The sequence below is a fragment of the Ambystoma mexicanum genome, chromosome 1q, assembly GCF_040938575.1.
Source record: "Ambystoma mexicanum isolate Mex_15411 chromosome 1q, UKY_AmexF1_1, whole genome shotgun sequence".
In the NCBI taxonomy this organism is placed as follows: domain Eukaryota; kingdom Metazoa; phylum Chordata; class Amphibia; order Caudata; family Ambystomatidae; genus Ambystoma; species Ambystoma mexicanum.
The window spans coordinates 547,735,532-547,760,022 of NC_090922.1; the positions used below are offsets into that span (position 1 = coordinate 547,735,532).

The 24,491-nt window shown below is 47.2% G+C and overlaps 1 protein-coding gene across 2 annotated transcripts in view; it reads left to right on the forward strand.

Moving 5' to 3' along the window:
* LOC138531317 (carcinoembryonic antigen-related cell adhesion molecule 4-like) overlaps positions 1 to 24,491 on the forward strand; it is a 388,448-nt gene that overhangs the window by 111,608 nt on the left and 252,349 nt on the right. For both annotated transcript variants that reach the window (XM_069640982.1, XM_069640983.1), the window contains exon 3: positions 12,563 to 12,913. In XM_069640982.1, the coding sequence (XP_069497083.1) occupies positions 12,563 to 12,913 (351 nt within the window). The remainder of the gene's footprint in view (positions 1 to 12,562; positions 12,914 to 24,491) is intronic.

Genomic DNA, 24,491 nt, shown 5'->3' on the forward strand with positions numbered 1-24,491 from the left:
TAAACAGAGAGAATCTCGTCTGGCAGGCCCAAAGATTTTAATTTTGTCCACAAAAGAGAGCAATTTACCAAGTCAAACGAAAGGGATAAATCCATTGCTGCAAGGTAGACTAAGGTTGCCTTTTTTCCCATGCCAATTCTTGCAGCTATATTATCATGAGCCCTCTGACTTCGGTGCCACCCCCTTTTCTAGAACCAAACTGGAGATTTGACAGTATGTTATTTGAAGTAGACCAATCTTCCATTTGCTTCAATATCAGACTTGCAAAGATTTTTGATTCGGCGTCTAACAGTGCAATGGGATGGTAGTTTAAGAGCAAAGCTCCGTCTCCCTTCTTATGTATGTGAACTATATAAGAAAGATTCCAGGAACAACTAATGTGTCGGGAGTCACAAATAGCAGCAAAAAGCAGACTCAATGGGCCTCATTACGACCCAGGCGGTAAGTTACCGCCTGGGCCGTGACTTTACCACCATGGCGTAAACTACGTTTACGCCATGGTGGTTGGCGGACTTACCGCCCCATTCCGACCTTGGCGGGGCGGTAAGTCCCCAATCCCCATTTACCCTTCCCCATTCCCATTTTTGCCCCATAGGGCATAATGGGAGTGGGGAAGGCGTTAATTACGCCACCGTAAATTACGGTGGCGTAATTAACTCCATGGTCCCTTAGCGCCATGGATTTTAACACCTGCTAAAAGCAGGTGTTAAAAGCACCATGGCGCTAGGGGACCTCGTAATTGGCGGTAAGGGGTCGGCGCAGCTAACGCTGGCGTAAACCCCTTACCGCCAGGGTCGTAATGAGGCCCAATAGCTTCGCCAAGATGGTTGAGTCAGTTTTTAATACAATATTTGCTAAACCGTTTGGGCCACAGGTGCGAGTTCCACTGGATTGACAGATCTGTGTCCTAATCTCATTGGTAGTAAAATTACACTTCCAAGGAACTTTTACAAGGGAGTTTTTCAGTACAAAAGGAGGGCTTGAGGCGCATATAAAGATCCAAAGTGGACCTCCCATACTTCTTCGACGATCAGGTTTGTTTAAAAAAGGCACCTGCGGGTTATCTTTTATATTAATTAATCGCCAGAATTGTCGCGATGAGCCATCTTTCAAAGCCATCATCATTGATTCATTGTCAGCTTGTATCATGGTGGCTTTATGCCTTTTTAACCAGTTTTTACAAATTTATTTTAATTTCTTGTTTCTAACCCTTTTGAGTTCCCAAGGAATATCTAGTGTCCTAAGTTTCCTTAGGTGTTTATGCAGTTAACTTTTTACCAAACCCACACAATTATCATAAGTGTGAGAATGGGTTACAGGCTGAGAATAAAAGTTTCTGCCGTTTGCTGACCTACCAATCAGGGAGTCAATGCATGGAATACATTTTAAATGTGTAAATGTGAGATATTTCTCTTCCAGTGATTTGTACTGATATTCCGAGACAAAGACTCATTCTTGCACATTATTCCTATGCCAGGTGAGGCGATTTTTCTGCTGGATTCAGGTGTAAGTTCAGGGACATAAACTTTTGAGAGACCCTTTGTCTGGGAATACTAATTCTCACTTCCAGGATCCTATGATCACTCGCAAATGAAGGAGTAATTTTAAAAGAATGTGCTAGGTCAAATAAGAAATCTGAAACGTATACATAATCAATAGTGGTTGACCTCTTGCCTACCGACCAGGTGCAGTGATCACTGGACTGAATAAGTATTGAATTCAGGCACCGTAGACCCCATGTGTTAAAAAACTGATTCCAATGATAACCCTCCTTCTTCTTTCTGGATCCTAGCAAAGGCTCTGTGCTCGTGATCTTGGACAACCTCTCCTTTCGAGAAGGAGAGGAAACTAAATCATCATCCTGAAATAAAAAATATTTATTTACATCAGAAATTTCGGCATTTAGGTCGCCAAGTGCAATGACTTGGAGTTACTTGAATTGGTCCATTAAATCAACTAATAGTAGCTCCATCTTGTCAATAAATTCTGATAGATTTTGACCGGGGACCATCATAGATTAAGAATAAGAAGAGTTACCGGGTGAGTGGTATCTCCCACCTTGATCACTACTCCAAGGACGCTAGGGTATACCAGGACGGTATCAAGTATACTTAAACCTTCCCCCAGCTTTATTGCAGTAAGGAGCCCTCCCGAAGGTCTACCTCTCAAGCCTTTTTTGGCCAAGATATAGGGAGAGTCGAAACCATCAAGGTGCCATGGGGCAGTCATCCAAGTCTCTTGGATGCAATTTATGTTGCTCTCGATATGTTTCTGAGAGATCTCGGGTGAGGTTGACAAATGAGTATGATCTCGAGAGTTCCAAGAGATTATTAAGATGTCAGAATTTTGGTTAAAGCTTTTGCTTCAAGGATTGAAATTGGGCTATCGCATCCCAAAGTGATAGGGCCAGCCACCTCCAACTATGGGTGTAATGTTTCCCTTTAGCCCTACATCCACCGGTGGGTCCTTGAGCTCTCTTTCTTGCGAGGGAAGTGAGACAGTTGTGCCTGTACTAAAAATGAGGATATCACATCCCATACGATTAAATTGGTCTACTTCTGCTAAAAGCTGTTCATATAACATTCGGGAATGAAAAACAACCCGTACATGGTCATAGCAAGAAGTGTGAATACAATCTATCCTCTTTATATCTGCTGAGGATAGGTTATCTAAAGCTGGAATGTCATTGAATAAGGCCAGTGATCTCTCTCTGTTCATATAAACTGGACCTCCCACATCAAATAACGGGTAAAGAAGAATACTTGGGGAGTCCAGATGACATGATTGTCTCCGTTTAATATTTTTTAAATCACTATCAAGGTAGGAGATCGGGGGCCTTCTATATGCACCAGCTTGGGGAGTAAGTTCAGTATTTCCAAGGTCTCCACTGCAGGGGCGGCGTTTATTGCTTCAGCCATCAAAGAGACAATCGGAGCAGGATCCCTCTTTGAATTAGGTGCATTTAGGAAACCCCCAGTTTGACTTTTATCCCTCTCCCTTTGCGACCTAGCTTTAAACGTGTCGGAAACCATGCAAAGCGTCATTATGCTCATTCTTCCCGGGTGGATTAGCAGAAGAGACCTGTATTTTTTCTGCTGTAGAGCGAATGAAAACTTCTAAGGAGGAGTTGTCTGAAATGTTTACACCCGGATGTGTAAGGGTAAGATCAATAATAGATTGAGGGTCAATTGAATTAGCCTCCGTATGTAGAATAGTTTTATGAGCTGTTAAAGCAGGCAGAGATGGTAAACTCCTCTCTCGCCACTACTATTGATTGTTTTTGTTGATGGGGAGCCTTAAGCGCATTGTTCCGCAGGCTAACTTTATTTTTTTTTCCTTTTGTTTTTGCCGTTATGTGACATCTCTTCTGAAAGTTTATTGTCAGCTAGAGTTCCCTTACCCATATCTGTCACCAAGGACTCCTCTGGCTCACAATCCAAACCTTGACCAATTCGATCTATTTAATCCTGGACTTCTCCAATGAAATTTCTCCAAGAGTTTTTGGAAGATTTTTTTGAATTATCAAATGAGGCATTGAGGTTTCTTTATTGTTATTTTTTTTCTCTTTTTTTGATTACCCCTGGGGCTAGGTACCAACTGGGGTTCGGTGGTAATGGGCTTTTGTGCTTCTGAGCCATGGGAAATTATTGGAGGGCCCGTACCTATTTAATTTTCCCCTTCCCCCTCTACGTCCTTTAATGGAGATAGGACCGAGGTTGGCACAATGGAAGGGTGAATATTTTTATTGATGGTTAAAGAGGACTTTGCGTGTCCCACCAGCCTCTCAAATAAGATCCAGATTTCCATGAAACAGGTGGAGTGTTTTTTTAACTCAGTTAGGACCAGATCCATGTCTATGTGTGAATGCCTTGCCTCGGTACATGGTACGAATTTCTATCGGTCCAGGAATGAGGTAGTAGGTTCCTCCAGGTGCTCAGATAGTGCCATTAATGTTGCTTCGGCTGTTTGAAAATCGCGGCGGGTGCTCAGGAGGGAGGCTTTGTGTATTGTAGGTTGTTTGCTCCCCATTTGATTCGAATTCAGAGGGGCAAATGACTCCTCACCGTGGTAAAATAAAGGTTCACCTGAACTTGAAATAAATGAGGAATGAGCGGCAACCTCCGAATCCAACAGAGCCGAATCACTCGTGTCTGGAGGAGACGGAGGGAGCGGCATGGCTAATGCCATCCTCATTGTATTTTTTTAGAGTAAATACAAGGGGCGCGGATAAGATGTCATCGTACATCCGTGCTCCCTGTAACTCTACACTTCGCGTTGACTGGCCCATTCTGCCTGGTTTGGAATAGACGTAGTCTAAACTTGCCCTTCTTCAAGACATAGCATGGGACGCTTCAAAAGACAAAAATAAATGAAAGCGTGCTAAATCAGAGAGTTTTAAGTGTTTTAAAAAGACACATGTGAAGAAGAAATAAAGCAAAAATTAGAGAGTGCCCGGCCCCCGGTCCCAGGTCTAACAGGAGTAACAGGTCACTTCACCAGGTCACTTCACCAGGTCACTTCCACTCAGGCGCGCGCTAAGGAGCGTGCGCCGGTTTTTTATTTTTGCGAGACAATAGGAGCGTGGCCTCCAGTAACAATGAATATAAACAGTGTTTTAGGGATATTTAAGAGAACATGGAGGTTACATAGGGCCTCATTACAACTCAGGCGGTAAGGGGTTTACGGTGCCGTAAACAGCGCCGACCCTTACCGCCTGAGTACGAGGTCCCTTAGCGCCATGGCGGATTTAACACCTGCTTTTAGCAGGTGTTAAAATCCATGGCGCTAAGGGACCATGGAGTTAATTACGCCACCGTAATTTACGGTGGCGTAATTAACGCCTTCCCCACTCCCATTATGCCCTATGGGGCAAAAATGGGAATGGGGAAGGGTAAATGGGGATTGGGGACTTACCGCCCCGCCAAACTCGGAATGGGGCGGTAAGTCTGCCAACCACCATGGCGTAAACGTAGTTTACGCCATGGTGGTAAAGCCACGACCCAGGCGGTAACTTACCGCCTGGGACGTAATGAGGCCCATAATGTTTATATAGGGCCTCATTACAACTCAGGCGGTAAGGGGTTTACGGCGCCGTAAACAGCGCCGACCCTTACCGCCTGAGTACGAGGTCCCTTAGCGCCATGGCGGATTTAACACCTGCTTTTAGCAGGTGTTAAAATCCATGGCGCTAAGGGACCATGGAGTTAATTACGCCACCGTAATTTACGGTGGCGTAATTAACGCCCTCCCCACTCCCATTATGCCCTATGGGGCAAAAATGGGAATGGGGAAGGGTAAATGGGGATTGGGGACTTACCGCCCCGCCAAACTCGGAATGGGGCGGTAAGTCCGCCAACCACCATGGCGTAAACGTAGTTTACGCCATGGTGGTAAAGTCACGGCCCAGGCGGTAACTTACCGCCTGGGTCGTAATGAGGCCCATAGAGTCTTTATAACTGCCACACACCGTTCTTCCTTGAATCAGATGCAAAAAAAGCAAATGTCTGCACTTATGATCCCGGCACTATAGGACTCCCCAGGAGTAACGGGTCACTTCACCAGGTCACTCCCGCTCAGGCACGCACGCGCCAAGGCGCATGCGCCATGTTTTTTATTTTCACATGACAATAGGGGCGTGGCCTCGTTCTTTCTTGAACCATGATGCAAAAAAAGCAAATATCCGCACTTATGATCCAGGCACTTCAGGACTCCCAGGAGTAACAGGTCACTTCATCAATTCACTTCCGCTCAGGCTTCTTTAAGCTTCCCACTGTGTTATACATGTGTGATAGTCACCTGCTCATAGTCATGATTTGTTGCAGGCATACAGCTGGCTGTTATGTATGATGTGCATCCAAGCAAGAGACGGCATAACTTTGACAAGAAGACCTCACTCACCGTGCAACCACATAACAGTATGTACTCAGCGAGATCTAACATGCTTTTAGCTGAAAGACATATCACTCCCAGTTCAGCTTCAAATATTACCTTGTCAGTTCTGGTATTTAGTAGAAGAGGCATCACTCATAGCTATGCTTCAAATAATATGTAGTCAAAGGCAGTCCAATTAGCAGAAAAGAGGTGTGGAGAATCGGGGTGGAAAAGGAGGCAACTCCCCACTTAGTTCTTCAGCAGTGTAGCAGGGGCAGGAGTCTCACGTATACCCATATGGATGTGTACAGATTTTAGTTTGACTATACATCCTAAAAGAGACTGTGTGCAGTGTCAGTGTAGCTGAAGATTAAGCAGTATTGGCTTTAAAGTCATGTATCATGTAACTACCACCCCATCTCAAACACCAGGTTCCTTGCCAAACTCATTGACCAAACCGCCTACTCCCAACTAAATGCCTTTGTCGAAGCCAACAATCTCCTAGACCCCGCTCAATCAGGTTTCAGAGCTCGGCACGGAACCAAAACTACCCTAACCTTAATCTGGGATGACCTTAAATACACAGCAGATTCTCCCGGATGCGCCGCATTAATACTTCTTGACCTATCCGCCGCCTTTGACACAATCAACCACTCAAACCTTCTTGACCGCTTCCACTCACTAGGAATTCGTGGAACCGCTCTCAAATGGATAGCATCCTTCCTCAAAAATAGGAACCAAATAACCCTACTCTCCACCTATTCCTCCCAAGCCCGACCAGTCGACAATGGAGTTCCACAAGGAGCATGCCTATCCGCCCTCCTGTTTAACCTCTACATGGCCACCCTCCCACAAATAATTTGTTAGCATAACATCCTGTGCTACAACTATGCCGATGACACTCAACTAATTCTAAAACTCCTGAACTCAAAACCCAACTGCCGACCTGACCTCGATTCCTGCCTCCTCGACACAGATCTCTGGATGACCACAAACCACCTCTTGTGTAACCCCTCTAAAACCAAAATCATGGTATGATGGTACACCAACTACCCTGGCCATCTGCCATTGGCAACTCACCGACACCCTCTAATTCAGTAAAAAACCTTGGATGCATCCTAGACTCAGACCTAACCCTATCGCGCCAAGTCAACAACGTTTCAAAGTCCTGCCACTACCACCTTAAAACTCTTAGGCACATTTTTCCATACCTCTCCTTTCCCAACAGACTCTCCGCTGTCCAATTAATTGTCATATCATATCAAGACTGGACTATGCTAACCCCCTCTACCTCGGAGTCCACGCATACCAACTGACTAACCTACAAAGAGCACAAAACGCTGCAGCCAAACTGCTACTAGCGCTTGGCCCAAGAGACCATATCTCCCCAGCCCTCAAAACTCTGCACTGGCTTCCGGTTGCCCGAAGGGTGACCTTCAAAACCTTATGCATTTCTTACCGAGCACTGCATAAAACCAGACCTCAATATCATCAAGACAAACTAGAACCCTATCACCCTGCACATACTCTAAGATCAAGCTCAGCCAGCCTCCTAGTCATACCAAAAACAAACTCAGTCAGGTTAGGTGGATCATCATTCTCAGCCTTGGCCCCCGCTCTGTGGAACACACTCCCACCCCTCATCCGACTCACCGAGGACCTCATGTCTTTATGCAAACGACTGAAAACATGGCTCTTCCCCTAAAACCAACCCCTAACTCAAACTGGAAAGCAGCAACTCAATGACATTAGCCCAAAATGCTAGATCATAAATAGCATTCCAGCATCATGATCCGAGCGGGAAATCGAAAACTAATAACCTCTAAGGTAAACTCAAAAAGGACAAACAAAATAGAATGAGTAAAAAGGATCAAAGCAGTGAAGTGGATAAAAAGAATAAGTTGTATGAGAGCAGTAAAGTGGTTGAAATGGATGAAATAAATGTAATGGACAAGAGAATCAAAGTGGACGAGATGAATAAAGTGGATAACAGCAATTCAACTAGCCCAAACTACTAGATCATAAATAACAACATAAATAACAATCCAACATCAAGATCCAAGCGAGAAATCGAAAACGAATAACCTCTAATGTAAACTAAAAAGGACAAGCAGAATAGAATGAGTAAACTGGATCAAAGCAGTGAAGTGGATAAAATGAATAAATTATATGAAAGCAGTAAAGTGGTTGAAATTAATGAAATGGATGAAATGAATGTAATGGACGAGAGGAACAAAATGGACGAGAGGAATAAAGTGGAGAGGTTGGAAAAGATGAATACACGATACAGATGAGTGCACAGAGTGCACGGAACAGGTAGAGTGCTTGAAACAGATAGATGGCATGGAATGTAGAGTGCATGGTATAAATGGAACGCATAGAATAGACTATTCAAGTGCATGAGACAGGTGTAGTGCATGGGACAGATGGAGAACATGGGACGGATCGAGTGCGTGCGACAAGTGACATGGGTTGAACCGATAATGCAGGATGAATGGATGAAGTGAGTGGAGCAGACGAAATCGATGGAGCGGATGAAGTCGGTGGAGCGGATGAATGTCGATGGAGAGGATGAAGTGCGTAGAGCGGATGAGAGAGTAGAGCGGATGAATGTCGATGGAGAGGATGAAGTGCGTAGAGCGGATGAGAGCGTAGAGCGGATGAGAGCGTAGTGCAGATGAGAGTGTAGAGTGGATGAGACCACAGAATGAATGAGAGCGTGGAGCGGATGAGAGCCTGAAGCAGATGAGAGCGTGGAGCTGATGTAGGGTGTGGTGCGGATGTAGGGTGTGGAGTAGATGATAGCATAGAGCGGATGTAGGATGTTGAGCAGATGTAGGGTGTTGAGCGGATGTAGGGTGTGAGTGTGTTGAGCAGATGTAGGGTGTTGAGCGGATGGGTGTTGAGCGGATGGGTGATGTAGGTGGATGGAATGGGTGAAGTATGTGGAAGGAACGGGTCAAGTATGTTGAATGGAATGGATGTAAAGTGTGGAGCGGGTGTAGAGTGTGGAGTGAACGGGTGATGTATGCGGATGGAACGGGTGATGTATGTGGATGGAACGGGTGAAGTATGCAGACAGAACGGGTGAAGTATGTGGAAGGAACAGGTGATGTATGTGGAAGGAACGGGTGAAGTATGTGGAAGGAATGAGTCAAGTATGTGGACAGAATGGATGTAGAGTGTGGAGCGGGTGTAGAGTGTGCAGCGAACGGGTGATGTATGTGGATGGAAAGGGTGATGTATGTGGATGGAACGGGTGAAGTGGGTGGAAGGAACGGGTGAAGTGGGTGGAAGGAATGGGTGAAGTATGTGGATGGAACGAGTGATGTATCTGGAAGGAACGGGTGAAGTATGTGGACGGAACGGGTGAAGTATGTGTACGGAACGGGTGAAGTATGTGGAAGGAACGGGTGATGTATGTGGACGGAAAGGGGGAAGAATGTTGAATGGAACGGATGAAGTGTGTGGGTGGAATGGATGAAGTGGATGAATCAAGTGAAGAATATGGTTGGAATGGACAAAGTATGTGGTTGGAACGGACAAAGTATGAGGTCGGAACGGGTGAAGTATGTGAGTGGAACCGATGAACTGGGTGGAACGGATGAACTGGGTGGAACGGGTGAAGTGGGTGGAACGGGTGAAGTGGGTGGAACGGATGAAGTATGTGGGTGGAAAGGATGAAGTATGTAGATTGATCGGGCGAAATGGATGGATGGAATCGGGGAAGGGGGTGAATGGAACAGATGAAGTATGTGGAAGGAACGTGAGAAGTAGGTAGATGGAACGGAGAAAATGGTTGGATGGAAAGGGTGAAGTGGATGTATGGATTGGGTGAAATATATGGATGCAACAGGTGAAGTATGTGGATAGAACCGGTGAAGTATGTAGATGGATGTAATGGATAAAGTATGTGGAAGAACGGGTGAAATAAGTGGGAGGAACGGAGAAAATGGGAGGATGGAACGGGTGAAGTATGTGGAAGGAACGGGTCAAGTAGATGGATGGAACGTGTCAAGTATGTGGATGCAACGGGTCAAGTATGTGGATGGAACGGGTGAAGTGGGTGGATGGAACGGGTAAATTGGGTGGTTGAAATGGGTGAAGTATGTTGATTGGAACGGGTGAAGTATGTGGATGGAACGGGTGAAGTATGTGGGTGGAATGGGTGAATTATGTGTACGGAACGGGTGAAGTATGTGGAAGGAACGGTTGATGTATGTGGACGGAAAGGGGGAAGTATGTTGAATGGAACGGATGAAGTGTGTGGATGGAACGGATGAAGTGGATGAATCAAGTGAAGTATGTGGTTGGAACGGACAAAGTATGTGGTTGGAAAGGACAAAGTATGAGGTCGGAACGGGTGAAGTATGTGAGTGGAAATGACGAACTGGGTGTAACGGATGAACTGGGTGGAACGGGTGAAGTAGGTGGAATGGGTGAAGTGGGTGGAACGGATTAAGTATGTGGGTGGAAAGGATGAAGTATGTAGATGGATCGGGCGAAATGGATGGATGGAATCGGGGAAGGGGGTGAATGGAACAGATGAAGTATGTGGAAGGAATGTGAGAAGTAGGTAGATGGAATGGAGAAAATGGTTGGATGGAAAGGGTGAAGTGGATGTATGGAATGGGTGAAATATATGGATGCAACAGGTGAAGTATGTGGATAGAACGGGTGAAGTATGTAGATGGATTGAATGGATAAAGTATGTGGAAGAATGGGTGAAATAAGTGGGAGGAACGGAGAAAATGGGAGGATGGAACGGGTGAAGTATGCGGATGGAACATGTCAAGTAGATGGATGGAACGTGTCAAGTATGTGGATGCAACGGGTCAAGTATGTGGATGGAACGGGTGAATTGGGTGAATGAAAAGGGTGAAGTGGATGGATGGAACGGGTGAAGTATGTTGAAGGATGGGTGAAATATGTGGATGGAACGAGGGAAATGGATGGATGAAAAGGGTGAAGTAGGAAGATGGAACGGGTGAAGCATGTGGACGGAACGGGTGAAGTATGTGGATGGAACGAGTGAAGCATGTGGATGGAACGGGTGAAGTATGTGGATGAAACGGGTGAAGTATGTGGATGGAACAGGTGAAGTATGTGGATGGAACGGGTGAAGTATGTGGATGGAACGGGTGAAGTATGGGGTTGGAACGGGTGAAGTATGTGGGTGGAATGGTTGAAGTGGGTAGAACGGGTGAAGTGGGTGGAAGGGGTGGAGTGGGTGGAACGGGTGGAGTGGGTGGAACGGGTGAAGTTGGTGGAACGGGTGAAATGGGTGAAATGAAAGAAGTGTGTGGACGAAACAGGTGAAGTGGGTAGAACGGATGAAGTAGGTGGATGAACGGATGAAGTTTGTGGATAGAACCGGTAAAGTGGGTGGAACGGGTGAAGTGGGTGGAATGGGTGAAGTGGATGGAACGTGTGAAGTGGGTGGAATGGAAGAAGTGTGCGGGTGAAACGGGTGAAGTGGGTGGATGAACTGATGACGTATGTGGATGAACAGATGACGTAAAGTAAACCACCATATCACATCTCCACGCTTACCCTCTTCTTTACACCACCACTCAACTAGAACACAGCAATACTATGACACCATTCGGTATAGCTATTCTCATACCATCACTTGCCTCATACTCCCCATCATCCTAACTAAACACAGCTGGTTACACACCCTCCAGCCTAGGTGTTCTCCTCAGGCCTAACGCAGCCTGAATCGGTCTGGATAACAACCTGCCAGAACGAACACATACTCTTGATCTCCCAACCACCACACCTACCGCTAATAAGCAGCTATCACACGAATGCCACACCTGCTGCACACATATCCGGTGCTCACACACACCTTATGACTCTCTCTCTACTGACCTGAACTTCAGTTCCCGAGGGCGTTCAACCTACCAACGCCTTGAGATAATACCAATGGTACCTAAGGCGCTATATAAATGCAAAGTAACATATGTGAACTGCACTGTTTGTTATGCAGAGAATTTGAGCACAATCGGGAACCAAAATGCAAAGTTGACAAGTCCTAAAGCAGAAAGCTACCTTTGTAGCTCAGGAGGTTGAGTGAAGGTTTGGAGGATGTTGTTAAAGCTGCATGTAACTCGTATAGCATTTTAGGTTTCCTTAGGAAAAACATTTGCAATGCAATGTGCCGTTCAAACATCGGAGGGGTTGGGCTGGCCCTTTGCTCATGTTCTGGATGATAGAGGGGAAATGTTTGCCCCCATGGTGAAAAGCAAATGTTGGCACCCACGAGAGCACAGTTAACTGCTGTTAGAACAATAGAAACATTAAATTGTGATTGATCAGTTTGACAAGCCAATAACAACATCAGAAGTATACCCTGTGATAAACTATTAAAAGGAAGAGGTACACACATGGCATGGTATTTGCTACCACAAAAAAAACATTCGCCTACTCCTCAGAGACTTCTTGAAAGACACGTTGCAATGGCCTGCGAGAGGCCAACTGCAGTGAGAGTGTCACTGACCAATCAGAAGCTCCCTGGGAGAGAGATTATTAATTAGTAAAGGGGGATAATTATTTTCTAAAAAGTGTCCATTCTCCACGCTTGATGTATTTACTTATTTGAGTTGTTGTGTCTTGGGTGATGATGTAAATATGAGTGTGTGAATAACGCTTTATTGATCACATCATCTTTCCCATCTCTTTCGTGTAGTCTGGATCAGTCTCTGCTTCCTGGGGACGTCGGGTCAGGGATCCAGTCCTGAAGTGACCGCGCGCGTAGGAGAGACGGTCACTCTGGCTGCCCCGGTCACTGCAAATATCGTTGCCATCAGCTGGTACCGAGGGAACACAGCGAGCGGCACAGAGAGAATCGTCTCTTACTTAACGTCAACGTCTTTACAGGCCAAAGGCCCCCAGCACACGGGCCGGGAGGTGGCACTTTCAGACGGATCCTTACAGATCGTAGATGTCCGCACGAGTGACACCGGGGCTTACACCGGGCACCTGACTCGATTTGATGGATCGGCACCTCAGGAAACCACCCAGCTGCTCAGAGTCTATGGTAAGTGGCGGCATTACAATATAATTCTACGTGTTCACATTAGAAAGGAGGGACATAGAAACATTACTGTGTCCGTAATTCTTGAGACACATTCGTGTCATTTTCGGGAGACAATTTGCCATATGGCGCCAGATGGAGTGCAGCGAAAATGATTCCATTAGACGTCAAAACGAACGTTACATATTGCACATAATTGCAAAATGTCTGATCATTACTTTCAAATTACATCGGAATGAAATACATTTGATTTTGTCGTGATTTCTGCATGTAGGGGCCATATTGAGCAATAGAGAATGTTCAAAGGCTTCGATTTCCAGCGCCAAGTGGGCGCTCAGTAGGCGCTTCACACCATGCACACGATCACACTATAACTCATTCAGCGCGACATCCTTAGGACTTCTCACTGCTGGCCAGTGCCTCCCCTGTCAGAGGGACCTTTGCTCACAGGGAGGGGTGTCTCTGCCTTCCCCAAAACAGCTCTGTGCTGGTACGTGTTACATTGGGACACGCAAACAGTGCTGTGGCCCCTTGCTGGAAAAAAACAGAAGACGGAACTGGTGGTTGGAATACCACAGCGTTCTATAAGGAGATGTATTGACCACAAATGTGCACATGGCACAAGTTTTTTAAATGGGCCAGGACTAGCTGCGGCCGAGCCCCGGTAGGCTCCGAAATCTCGTTCTGAGGCGGGGCCCTGCCACGGCTCACTAATAACCTATGGCAGCCCTGTCCGCTAGAGGAGAAGGTTTTTTTTCTAAAGCCTGAAGCTCCCACTCATTTGCGAGACCTTCAGGCTTCAGAAAAAAATGCCTTTAATCCATAATGGTGGCACCGCAGCCGCAAGGCATCTCTTCCAGCAAGAGATGCCAGTGGGCCCGTGCCACCATTATGGAAGAAAGGTGATGCTGCTAAAAGCAGAGACCTTTTTTTTCTTCTAAGGTCTGAAGCTCTCACTCATTGCGGGAGTTTCAGGCTTTAGGAAAAAAGCCCTCCGCTGCCACCAGCCTCATCTTTTCAGCCATAGTGGTGATGCTGGCATGATGACTGGTGTGGTTCAGCGCCACCATTAAGGCTGAAAAGGGGAGACGATGTCCGCTGTCAGCCAAGACTATAGCAAACAAATGCAGATATCAGGACCCTCTCCCTCTTATCTCTACAAAAGGCTGCCTAGCAGGGGTGCCTTTAGCCCATTGAGCTAGGGCTCATTAAGGGGAAGTGGCCTAATGTAAAGACAGGAGGGGGGTTATCTGTACTCCTGCCCTATACATGGCAGAGTAGAATCACAGAGCGCCCCAGCCAAGGTTCTCTATTGTGGTAGCAATGGACGAACAACCAAGGCTTAAGCTCTCAGGAGATGACGCAGGCTTGTTCTTAAGTACATTGTAGTCCCCAAGCCTGCACAAAGGAATGTCTACACACTATGTTATGTGCTAAAATAGTTCTTTATATATAAATAAGGTATAATATATATGTACATCAATTAATAACACACTTTGTACTTAACACTTCTAATATGGCAAATGTAATCAATGGGCCTCATTTCAAGTATGCCGGTCTGGTAACTACAGTGCCGGTAAGCTATCGGCACTGTTGCTACCGGACCAGCATACTCCGAGTTCTGCGAGTGGGAGCCTTTCAGCCCGTCAGGTCTGACATGGCGGGCTGCATGGCACCCGCTCGCAGACCTTGACGAATGCACCGGCACCATTTCTAAATGGTGCCGGTGCATCCGTCCTCACCATTCCCATTGAGTCCAATGGGACTTCAATGGGAAGGGGGAGTAATATTTTACGGCGCCGGCAATGGGCAATTACCGGGACCGCCGGAGCTGTAATGCCCCGGTAAGTCCCCATTGCTGGGCGCCGGAAAAAAAAATGACTCGGGCGGCAGCTGTGCTGTTTTTACCAGCATGTCTACCGCCGGACTCATAATGAGGCCCGATGTCTATGTTTGTACCACACTTAGCTATTGACTCCTTTAAAATGCATCAACTGCTGACAGTTATAATGGCATACAAATCATACAGTAATGTCTATCAGCATAGATCATAGGAAGGAAGGCAAGTTATGTAAAACAATGGCAGAATGCTTCTTTAGCTACTAAGACACAATTCTGTGTGAGGATCCCCCACCTGGCCACCTGTAATAAAACTTATTAACAAGCCCAGTCCATAAATGTTTAAATAGTCTTGTTTCCTGGTTAAAATGTTCAACCACCCTAATGTACCTGAGATAAAAGAGTTTCTTCAATGGTTTGGCGATGGATCCCTCGAGAGTAGACTCCCTTTAAAGCAGGAGCCACAGGGGGTTGAGGTTCCCCAAAGCAATTGTTCTTCTCCCAGCTGGGCTTCAAGGATAAGCAGCTTCAAGCTTCGACTTCAGCTTCTGAACAAATTGGGAAGTGAGAGGTACCCAGATATACACATCTGTCACTCATTCACTCTGCTGAGCCAGGCTCAGTCAGCCACTCACACAGAAAGGCATTCATGCAGGAAGGCCACCAGTCAGGCTCACAGTGCATTGAGGCCATTCACTTCCACCCAGTCATCCATAACAAGGAATGTGGATTGGGGCAAGCACCCAGCCTTTCAGCACACCACACTGCATTCATGTCAGTTTCGGCCCGGGCTGTCTCATTCTTTGTGTCACATACACAGAAACCAGACAGCCATAACATAGAATGTATATTGGTCACACATTCCATTCACCAGGTCCCATCCCAGGGGTGTAGCCACAACATACAGTCACTGGAAAGCTCCAGCCAGTCTGACCTGGACTTCCCCACAATACTCTATATGGTTCTTTCACCCAACAGCCATTCAGGGGAAAGGACCAAGACAGGCCTTCCCAGGACTTTGGAAAAACAAGGTAACAGGTAATAGAAACCAAGAGGCCAGAGGGGCCATCCTGTCTCCTATCAGGAATCCACTGATTCCTATGGCAGGGCCTGGGTATCCCAAATTGGACGGTACTCAGAACACCTGTCAAATTAAGCACGGAGTTGCCACCAGCACATACCCTGCTCTGTGGGCAACACAAAAACATACTCTAGGGGTACAGGGTTGTACCCCCACACATGGGTGCCATAAGGGTATCCAAGGGTCTCTGTTCACCTTGAACAAAAAGTGGAAGAGCTTCACTGCCAGGAGTCCCAACTGGACTCCTGTGCAGACAACATCACAGAACACACATGATAAGGCAGTACAGGACAAGGACATGGAAGCTGTGTCCCTCCAATGCATTTACAGGATCATAGTCACCCCCCCAGGCTTAGGTTAGGGTGGTCTAATCTGCCACAACATTGACATCCTCATCCAGACGGTCAACATACCGTCTGGTAAGGCCATCTGCATTATGATGACTCTTCCCTGGTCTATGCTCAATAGTGAAGTCTAGCCCTAGCAGGCTAATGGACCACCTGAGCAGTTTAGGATTTTCACGCATCATCTGCATAAACCACTTTTAGGGCTTATGGTCAGTTTGGACCTTGAAGGTAGACCTTTGAAAGTAGCCCACCTAAGTTCTGTACCTTGGAGTTGCCTACTGATGAATATGATATGATGTTCCCTCCCTTTGTCATTTAACTGGGACAAGACAGCTGCAATTCCTATGTCACAGGCATCAGTTTGAATAATAAAGGGTTTGCTGTAATCAGGCGCACACAACTCAGGTGCCCTACACAGACTTTCCTTCAAGCCAAGAAAGGCCCTCTGACAGTCTTCCATCCCATTAACCTTCCTCGGTTGTTTGGGTGATGTCAAAGCTGTCAGAGGGGCCTCTATGGTACCATAGTCCACCATGAAGTTCTGGTAATACCCAGTGGGGCCCCAAAAATCTCTCACCTGGGTTTGAGTAGTGGGAGTCTCCCAGTCATGTACATCCTGTACCTTACTGCACAGAGGTTGGATTCGACCCCCTCATACCTCATGACCAAGGTAAGTGACTGTCCACTGAGCTATCTAGCACTTGGGGCCTTGTTAGTGAGGTTAGCCCTTCTCAAGGCCTGCAACACCCGATCCAAATGAGTCAAATGCTCTTCCCAGGTGGAACTGTAGACAGCAATGTCATTTAGATGTGCCAAACAAAAGGCCTCCAGCACACTGAGCCCACAATTGACCAACCTTTGTAAGGTGGCAGGGGCATTCTTCAACCCAAAAGGCATGACTCTAAACTGGTAGAGCCCCTCAGGTGTTGAGAACGCTGTATTTTCCTTGGACTGGTCCATCAGAGCTATTTGCCAATAGCCTGAGGTGAGGTCAAAGGTGCTTACAAATTTGGCAGCACCTATGGTGTCCAAGAGCTCATCAGCCCTGAGCAATGGGTGCGCTTCAGTCTTGGTGACATCATTGAATCCTCTGTAGTCCAGACAGAACCTCCTATCCTTGGTAATTGCCTTGGGGACAAGGACTGCTGGACTGGACATGGGACTGGTTGAGGGTTCAATTACACACAGATCCAACATCTTGACGACCTCAGCCAGGATGTGTTTCTTTACAGTATCTGACATCCGATAGCATCTGCTTTTGATAGGTACACTGTCACCAGTGTAAAATTCATGCCTGCACCATGGAGTGTGGTCTAGTGTCAGTGAGAACAAAGGGCCCTACTGCCAGAGCAAAGCCCTGCATGCGCTCTGCTGCTCTGGTGTCAGATCTGGAGAGAGATGTACTCCCTCAACTGACCCATCCTGAGAGTTGCTGTGCAGCAAATCAGGAAGGAGCTCACTCTCATCTTCCGCTTGCTCTGAAGCTAGCAGAAGACATGAGACTTCCTCTCACCTGAGGAAAGGCTTGAGCCTGTTAACATGGAGTACCTGAGGGGCTACCCCAGGGACTCCCATGTCAACCAGATAGTTCACTTTGCCCATCTTGGAGATTATCGGGAAGGGTCCAGTCCACTTATCTGCAGAAGCTCTAGGCTTGGTAGGCTCATCACAAGGATATCCTGTCCCGGAGTTCAATCCACTTCTGAGGCTTTAAGGTCATGCCAGTACTTGTTTAAATCTTGGCGTGCCCTAAGATTCGCAGTTGCCTGGCCCATCATCTATGCCATCTTCTTTCTGAGGCCTAGCACATAGTCCCCCAGTTGATGCAGGTGTGGCTTCCAAACCTTCTCTGTTTAAAGCAAGGGGCCCCCTCACAGGATGTCCAAAGAAAAGCTGAAAAGGGGTTGAAACCAACACCCTTTTGAGGCACTTTTCTATAGACAAACAGCAGGCATGGCAAGAGGAGATCCTATTTCCTCCATAGGGGCTCTTCCAAAGCACCCAGAATGCCCTTGAGAGTCTTATTGAACCTCTCAACCAGGCCATTGGTTTGGTGATGGTAGGAGTTGGAGAACTTATATGTTACCCCAAATTCCTTCCACATCGCTTGCATGTAACTAGACATGAAGTTGGATCCTCTGTCAGAGACCACCTCTTTAGGGAATCCAACTCTGGTAAAAATGCCCAGGAGAGCCCTGGCAACCACCTTGGCAGGAATGGTTCAAAGGGGTACAGCCTCTGGGTACCTGGTGGCGTGATCAACCAGGACCAGGATGAAACGGTGTCCACCTGATGTGGGTGGGTGTAAGTGACCGACAATGTCAATGCCTTCCCTCTCAAATGGTATGCCAACCACTGGCAACAGCTGCAGTGGGGCAATGACACTGCCTCCAGTCTTGCCAGACAACTGACAAGTGGGACAGGCCCAGCAGTGGGACTCCACTTCTACTCCCATCCGGGGCCAGTTGAAATGTGCAGAGAGTCTTAGCTTAGTCTTCTTAGTACCAAGATGACCATCTAAGGGCACCTCATGTACCAACTGCAGTAGGAAGGGCCTGTAAACCTTGGGTACCACCAACCTCTTGAGGGCACCAGATTCAGGCTTAATGGGCTCACTGTAAAGGAGCACACTGACTCCCGATATATCTTGCACGACCTAGGCACTTCACCTTTTGCCTGTGCATGGGCCTGTTTTCTTAGACCCTCGAGGGAGTGGCACTCACTCTGACCCTTACAAAAGTCTCCCTTAGAGGGAGACTTCTGACCCAGAGGATCACCCTGACCTTCAGCCAGCAGGCATTGAAGTTCAGGGTGATCCTCTGGGTTGAGCACCTCTCCCGCAGGAGGCTCTTCTGCTCTTCTCCCTCAGGAGTTGAGTCTCAGGTTACCACTGGACCCAGCTCCTTCGGAGTCTGAATCCCAGTTGGTGCTGCTGAAACAGCAGGAAGAGAAGGATCCCCCTTCACACAGGTAGTCCTCTTGCTGTTCCTTCTCACCTTGGGTTTCCCCCTTTGTGTGGGTAACTGATTATCAGTCAGACACTGAGTGACCTGAGACATAGTGACTGCAGCAGCAGTCAGGGGTAGTCCATCTGAGATCAAACCCAACTCTACTAGATAATTCCCCAACAATATGTTGGCAGGCACATTGTCCTGAACCAGGATGGGAAGCTTTGCTGTCATGTCTGCAATCGTGATGGTGCCCACGGCTACATGTGATACTTTGGGAGGCCAACCAGCTAACCCGGGAGTTCTCTGAGGAGCACCTACATAGTCCTCTGGCATGAGCAGGGTCCTGTTCACAACTGTCATACTTGCCCCAGTGCCTCACAAACCAATGGAAGGCTGGCCATTCCGGAGGACACTTCTCAAAAATCAATGTATATTCTGTGGGATAGCCAGTACCTCTGCGTACTGATCCCAGGCTTCTATGGACACTAGGGAAATCTCTGCATGAGCACCAAATGTGATTCCTGTAGAAGAGTGGAGGACAGTGGCCTCCACCTCCGGAATGAAGGAAGGGTAGGTCAGGCTGACAGCCTGGACTACAAGTGCCTTACCTTTACACTTGGGGTCATCCTTCTTGTGGTCCAGAGCCCCACAGTCCCAACAAGTGCCAGGAATGCAAGGTACAGTACTGGGTCCACTGGGAGCCTGCTTTACAGCAGGAGAACCACTACTCTTGCTCCCACCCCGTAAGACTTATCCCCACTAGATTTCTGGTTCCTAGGAGAGGGTGGTTTATGTTTACCCGACTGTGATTGCTTAGGGGACACCTCAGACCTCTGAAATGTTCCTTCCCTTTTGTCCTTGTCCCTCCCACTAGGTTCCTTAGGGGACACCCAGTGGGAGGCCCACTTGTCAGCCAGCCTGGCCAACTTAAAGGGATTCAAATGTTTCTGGGCAGCAGAGGCGTTGCTAGGGCGGAGCTCAGGGGGCTATAGCCCCGGGTCTTTTGGTTGTAGCCCCGGATAGAATCTGTGGGCTACAACCAAAACACTATCTCGCCCCGAGTCCCAACAGTCCTGATATTAGTGTAGCCCCAGATCTCTTCCAGATCTAGCAACATCCCTGCTGGTCAACAATGTACTGATGCAGATCTGGTGAACAGGCTTCAGAAAAATGATCAAAAACAAAAGGTGGGACAATCCAACAAAGATTTTCACCTTGTATCCATCAATCCACCCCATCATGTTCATAGCCGCAGCACTCACCCAGTCAACGCAAGACACAGGGCCTCATTACGAGGTAGGCGCAAAGTGATACCGGGCACCGGTAAGGACACCGGTGCCGGTAATCCCTTTGCGCCCTATTCTGAGTACCCTTAGCGGGTCGCTTCCTTAACGCCTGGTTTTCCCGTTAAGGGACTTTAGAGTTAATAACGGTAACACAATTTGTGGTACCGTTATTAGCTCCCTCCCCATTCCCATTGAGCCCTATGGGGGAATGGGGATTGCCATTTTCAGTGGGGATTTACCGGTCCCACAAAGGTCGGACTAGACCGGTAAATCCCCATTGAACCAGGGCGGGCTCGGTACCGTTATTGGAGGCTAATAGCGCCATGACTACCTCCAATCTCGGAATGAGGCCCACATTCTCTCACTTTTTAAATTCCCTGAACCTTTTAAGGTATTGGGTAGGTGTCGTGCCAAACCTGGCAATCAAAGTAGCTTTCATGCACTCATACTGACCCCTTTCTTCCACACTCAGTTTCAGATACAGTCAAAACCAGTCTGAGGTATTCTACTTAAAAAACACTTAGCCCAATCTCTTTTATCAACATCATGGATTCCACAAGCCATTTGAAACACTTCTATCCATTGGAGGATATCAGAACACTCCACATACACACCAACCATATCTTTCAGAAACCTGGTGGCCGGGGACATGACACTCTCAACTGGATTGCCTGACGTCTCCACTCTAGCTTTCTCTAGCAGGATTCCCTGACATATCAGACATATCACTTGCTGTGCCAACTCCTCTTTCTTCAATTCAGCGTCAGTTTCCAACTTTTTATATTCAAAGGCCAATTTCATCCTTAATAATTCAAGTTCCATGGTACTCCCTGAAGAAATAATGCTGGGGTATGGACTAGAGGCAGCAGGAGCGGTGACAGTCCCAGAAACAGATTCAGTATAAACCCTAGGGGTAGGGTCCTCAGTGGTTTCATACCCCCTTCATCAAGAGCATCACAATCAGTCTGGTAGTCTACCAAGTCTGCTATAAGCTCAGCTCCGGACTTATCCTCAAAGTCTAATTCCCTGGCTTCACAAGCACTTGTCAATTTGCCTTTTGCAATAGATTCCATTGCTTGTAATGTAGTTATCCTAGTATACACAACTAAAACCTCAAAACAACAAAGTGTGGATATTTTGTAGGCGGAAAGGTTACACACTGATTCTTAAAACAATTAGCATCCCACCTCTGCCACCAGTGTAAAGACTGGAGGGGGGGCTATCTGCACTCCTGCCCTCTACAAGGCAGAGCAGAAGCACAGAGCACCACAGCCAAGATTCTCTATTGTGGTAGCAATTGACAAGCAACCAAGTCTAAAGCTCTCAAGAGGTGATGCAGGCTGGTTCTTAAGTACAGCGTAGTTCCCAATCCCCCGCAAAGGAATGTCCACACACTATGTTATGTGCTAACACAGTTCTTTATATAAAAATAAGGTTCAATATACATACATCAATTAATAACACACTTTATACTTTGGCACTTCTAATATGGCAAATATATACAATGTCTATGTTTGCACCACACTTAGCTGTTGACTCAAGTAAAATGCATCTATTGCTGACAGTTATAATGGCATACAAATCATAAAGTAATGTGTATCAGCATAGATCATAGGAAGGAAGGCCAGTTAGGTAAAACAATGGCAGAATGCTTCTTTAGCTACTAAGACACAATTTTGTGTGAGGATCCCCCACATGGGCAACCTGTAATAAAAACGTTTAATAAGCCCAGTCCATTAATGTTTAAATAGTCTTGTTTCTAGGTTAAAATATTCAACCACACCAATGTACCTGAGATAGAAGAGTTTGTTCGATGGTTCGTCGACTGATCCCTCGAGAGTGGACTCCCTTTAAAGCAGGAGCCACAGTGCGTCGAGGTTCCTTGAATAAAAGTGAACTCTTGCGTTGAGACTGCACCTTTGACTTTCGCAGTGCTCTACGACGATCGATCGTGGAAGTCCTGTGAAGATGAGGCGTGCGGTCCACCTCAGTGCAAATAGCACAGTGCCACAAAAAAGACTCAGTGAGGAACATAGGCCCAGCAGCAGGCATCAGGATAGCTTTGACAATTGGGACTGGACCATGGACTGCACACCCACCGGCGTACTTTCCTCGGTCATCGACAGCCTCCACTTTCTCCGGCCAGACAATGCAGTCGACGGTGATTGCAAGGGAACCCTTTGTTCAATGTTCTTAGGCAAGGTGGAATGTTGCGGCTCCGGTCATTGAGCAGCATGGCGTCATGCTGTCCCTGCTTATGGGCAACACAATTCAACTGGCTTCCAGCTGTTACGGAAATCCTAAGAACCCTGGTCAATAGCATTGGATTATGATGGCCTTGATGTCCAGGTCTTTTACTTCAAAATTGTTGGCGGGCCCCTTCTCCGGTCGACAGTCTTTCGGGACTGGCTTCCAGGGTACCTCGATGAAGATCAGCTTTTGTACGATGGTGCCTCATAGCTCAGGAAGAGATCTCCTAGCCAGGTGCTGTCTCTGATCAGTCCTTGACAGACTAAATAGCTTTTGGATTTCATCAAAGGAGAACAGTAGCAATTCTTCTTCTTCAGCTGGGCTTCAAAGATAAGCAGCTTCAATTTTCAATTTCAGCTTCTGAACAAATTGGGAAGTGAGTGGTTCATCCTCTGACCAACTGGCCTGTCGCCTGTCGCCTGCTCCAAAGGCAATACCGACTCTCTGTCCGCACTAAGAAGAGAGACCACATTCAAGCCTGTGTCTCCGCTGCATCTAACAACTCGGCTGAACTCTTTAAAATCTGCAAGGAGCTTGCCAACCCTGCGTCAGTCTCCACTCCTCCTCTTGTCTCCCATGCTCTCTGCAATGCCCATGCCTCGCACTTTATTTAAAAAGCCCAGAACATTCTGTCCACCCTCTTGTCCCCTGCCCCCCATTCCCTCTCAGTCTGTGCTTGCAGACCCCCCTTTAACCACTCCCCCACCGTCCTTCTCTTCCTTTCCTATTTTCTCCCCTGACGAGGTCGCTAGACAAGCCCAATCTATGAAAGCCTCATCAAAACAGGTTCATCCCTTTTCCTCTAAAACCATCAAGGACCACATTGACACCCTCGCTCCAGCACTTGCCGATTTTCACAACCACTCCTTTGCCTCAAGATCTTTCCCCTCCTCTCTGAAGCACTCCGTTGTGCATCCTTTTCTCAAGAAACCCACAGCTTATCCTTCCTATCTGGCTAACCTTCGCCCAAATTCCATTACCCCCTTTCTGGGCAAACTCCTGGAAAAGCTGGCCATCTCTCAGCTTAACCTTCATTCCAATTCTGTTGGCTGTCTCCATGACCACCAGTCTAGCTTCAGAGCTGCCAGAAGCACGGAAACTGCTCTCCTGAACATCTGTGAAGATCTGCTCTCCAACCTTGACTGTAACATTCCCTCTGTCCTCATCCTCCTCGATCTCTCTTCTGCCTTCGACACGGTCAACCATACCATCCTGCTCAACCATCTTCGTGAAAACCTGGGTATCACTGATCAGGCTCTGGCCTGGCTGACCTCTTTCCTTTAAGATCGACCCTCCCAGGTCCAACTTGGTTCATCCTTTCATCTATCTTCCTCTCTACCTGTGGTGTTCCCCAGGGGTCTAACCTCTCGCCCTGGATTTTCAACCAATACCTGGCAACTCTAGCCCACTGCATTGCCATTTTCTGCTCAAATTTCCAGTGCTACGCTGATGACACTCAACTCATTTTCAGGCTGCCCTCTGCCACCTCCTCAACCTCTCTCATCTCTGATTGCCTAACTGCCATTCAAGATTGGTGTGAATGCCAGCAAGACAGAGATCCTCCTCATCGGCACACCTTCACCATCCTTTCCCCTCACTCTCTGGCCGGCCTCCCTTGGCCCTCTTCCTACCCCCACCTGCGAGGCTAAGAACCTCAGGGTCATCTTTGACTCCACCATTTCCATCTCTGCCCACATCTCTGAGGTCTCTAAAAAGTCACATTTCTGACTACACCTCCTCAGTGGTACTCTGCCTTTCCTCTCCTTCCCCCAGAAGCTCATGGTATCCCAATCTCTGGTTCTCTCTAGCTTGGACTATTGTAGCAGC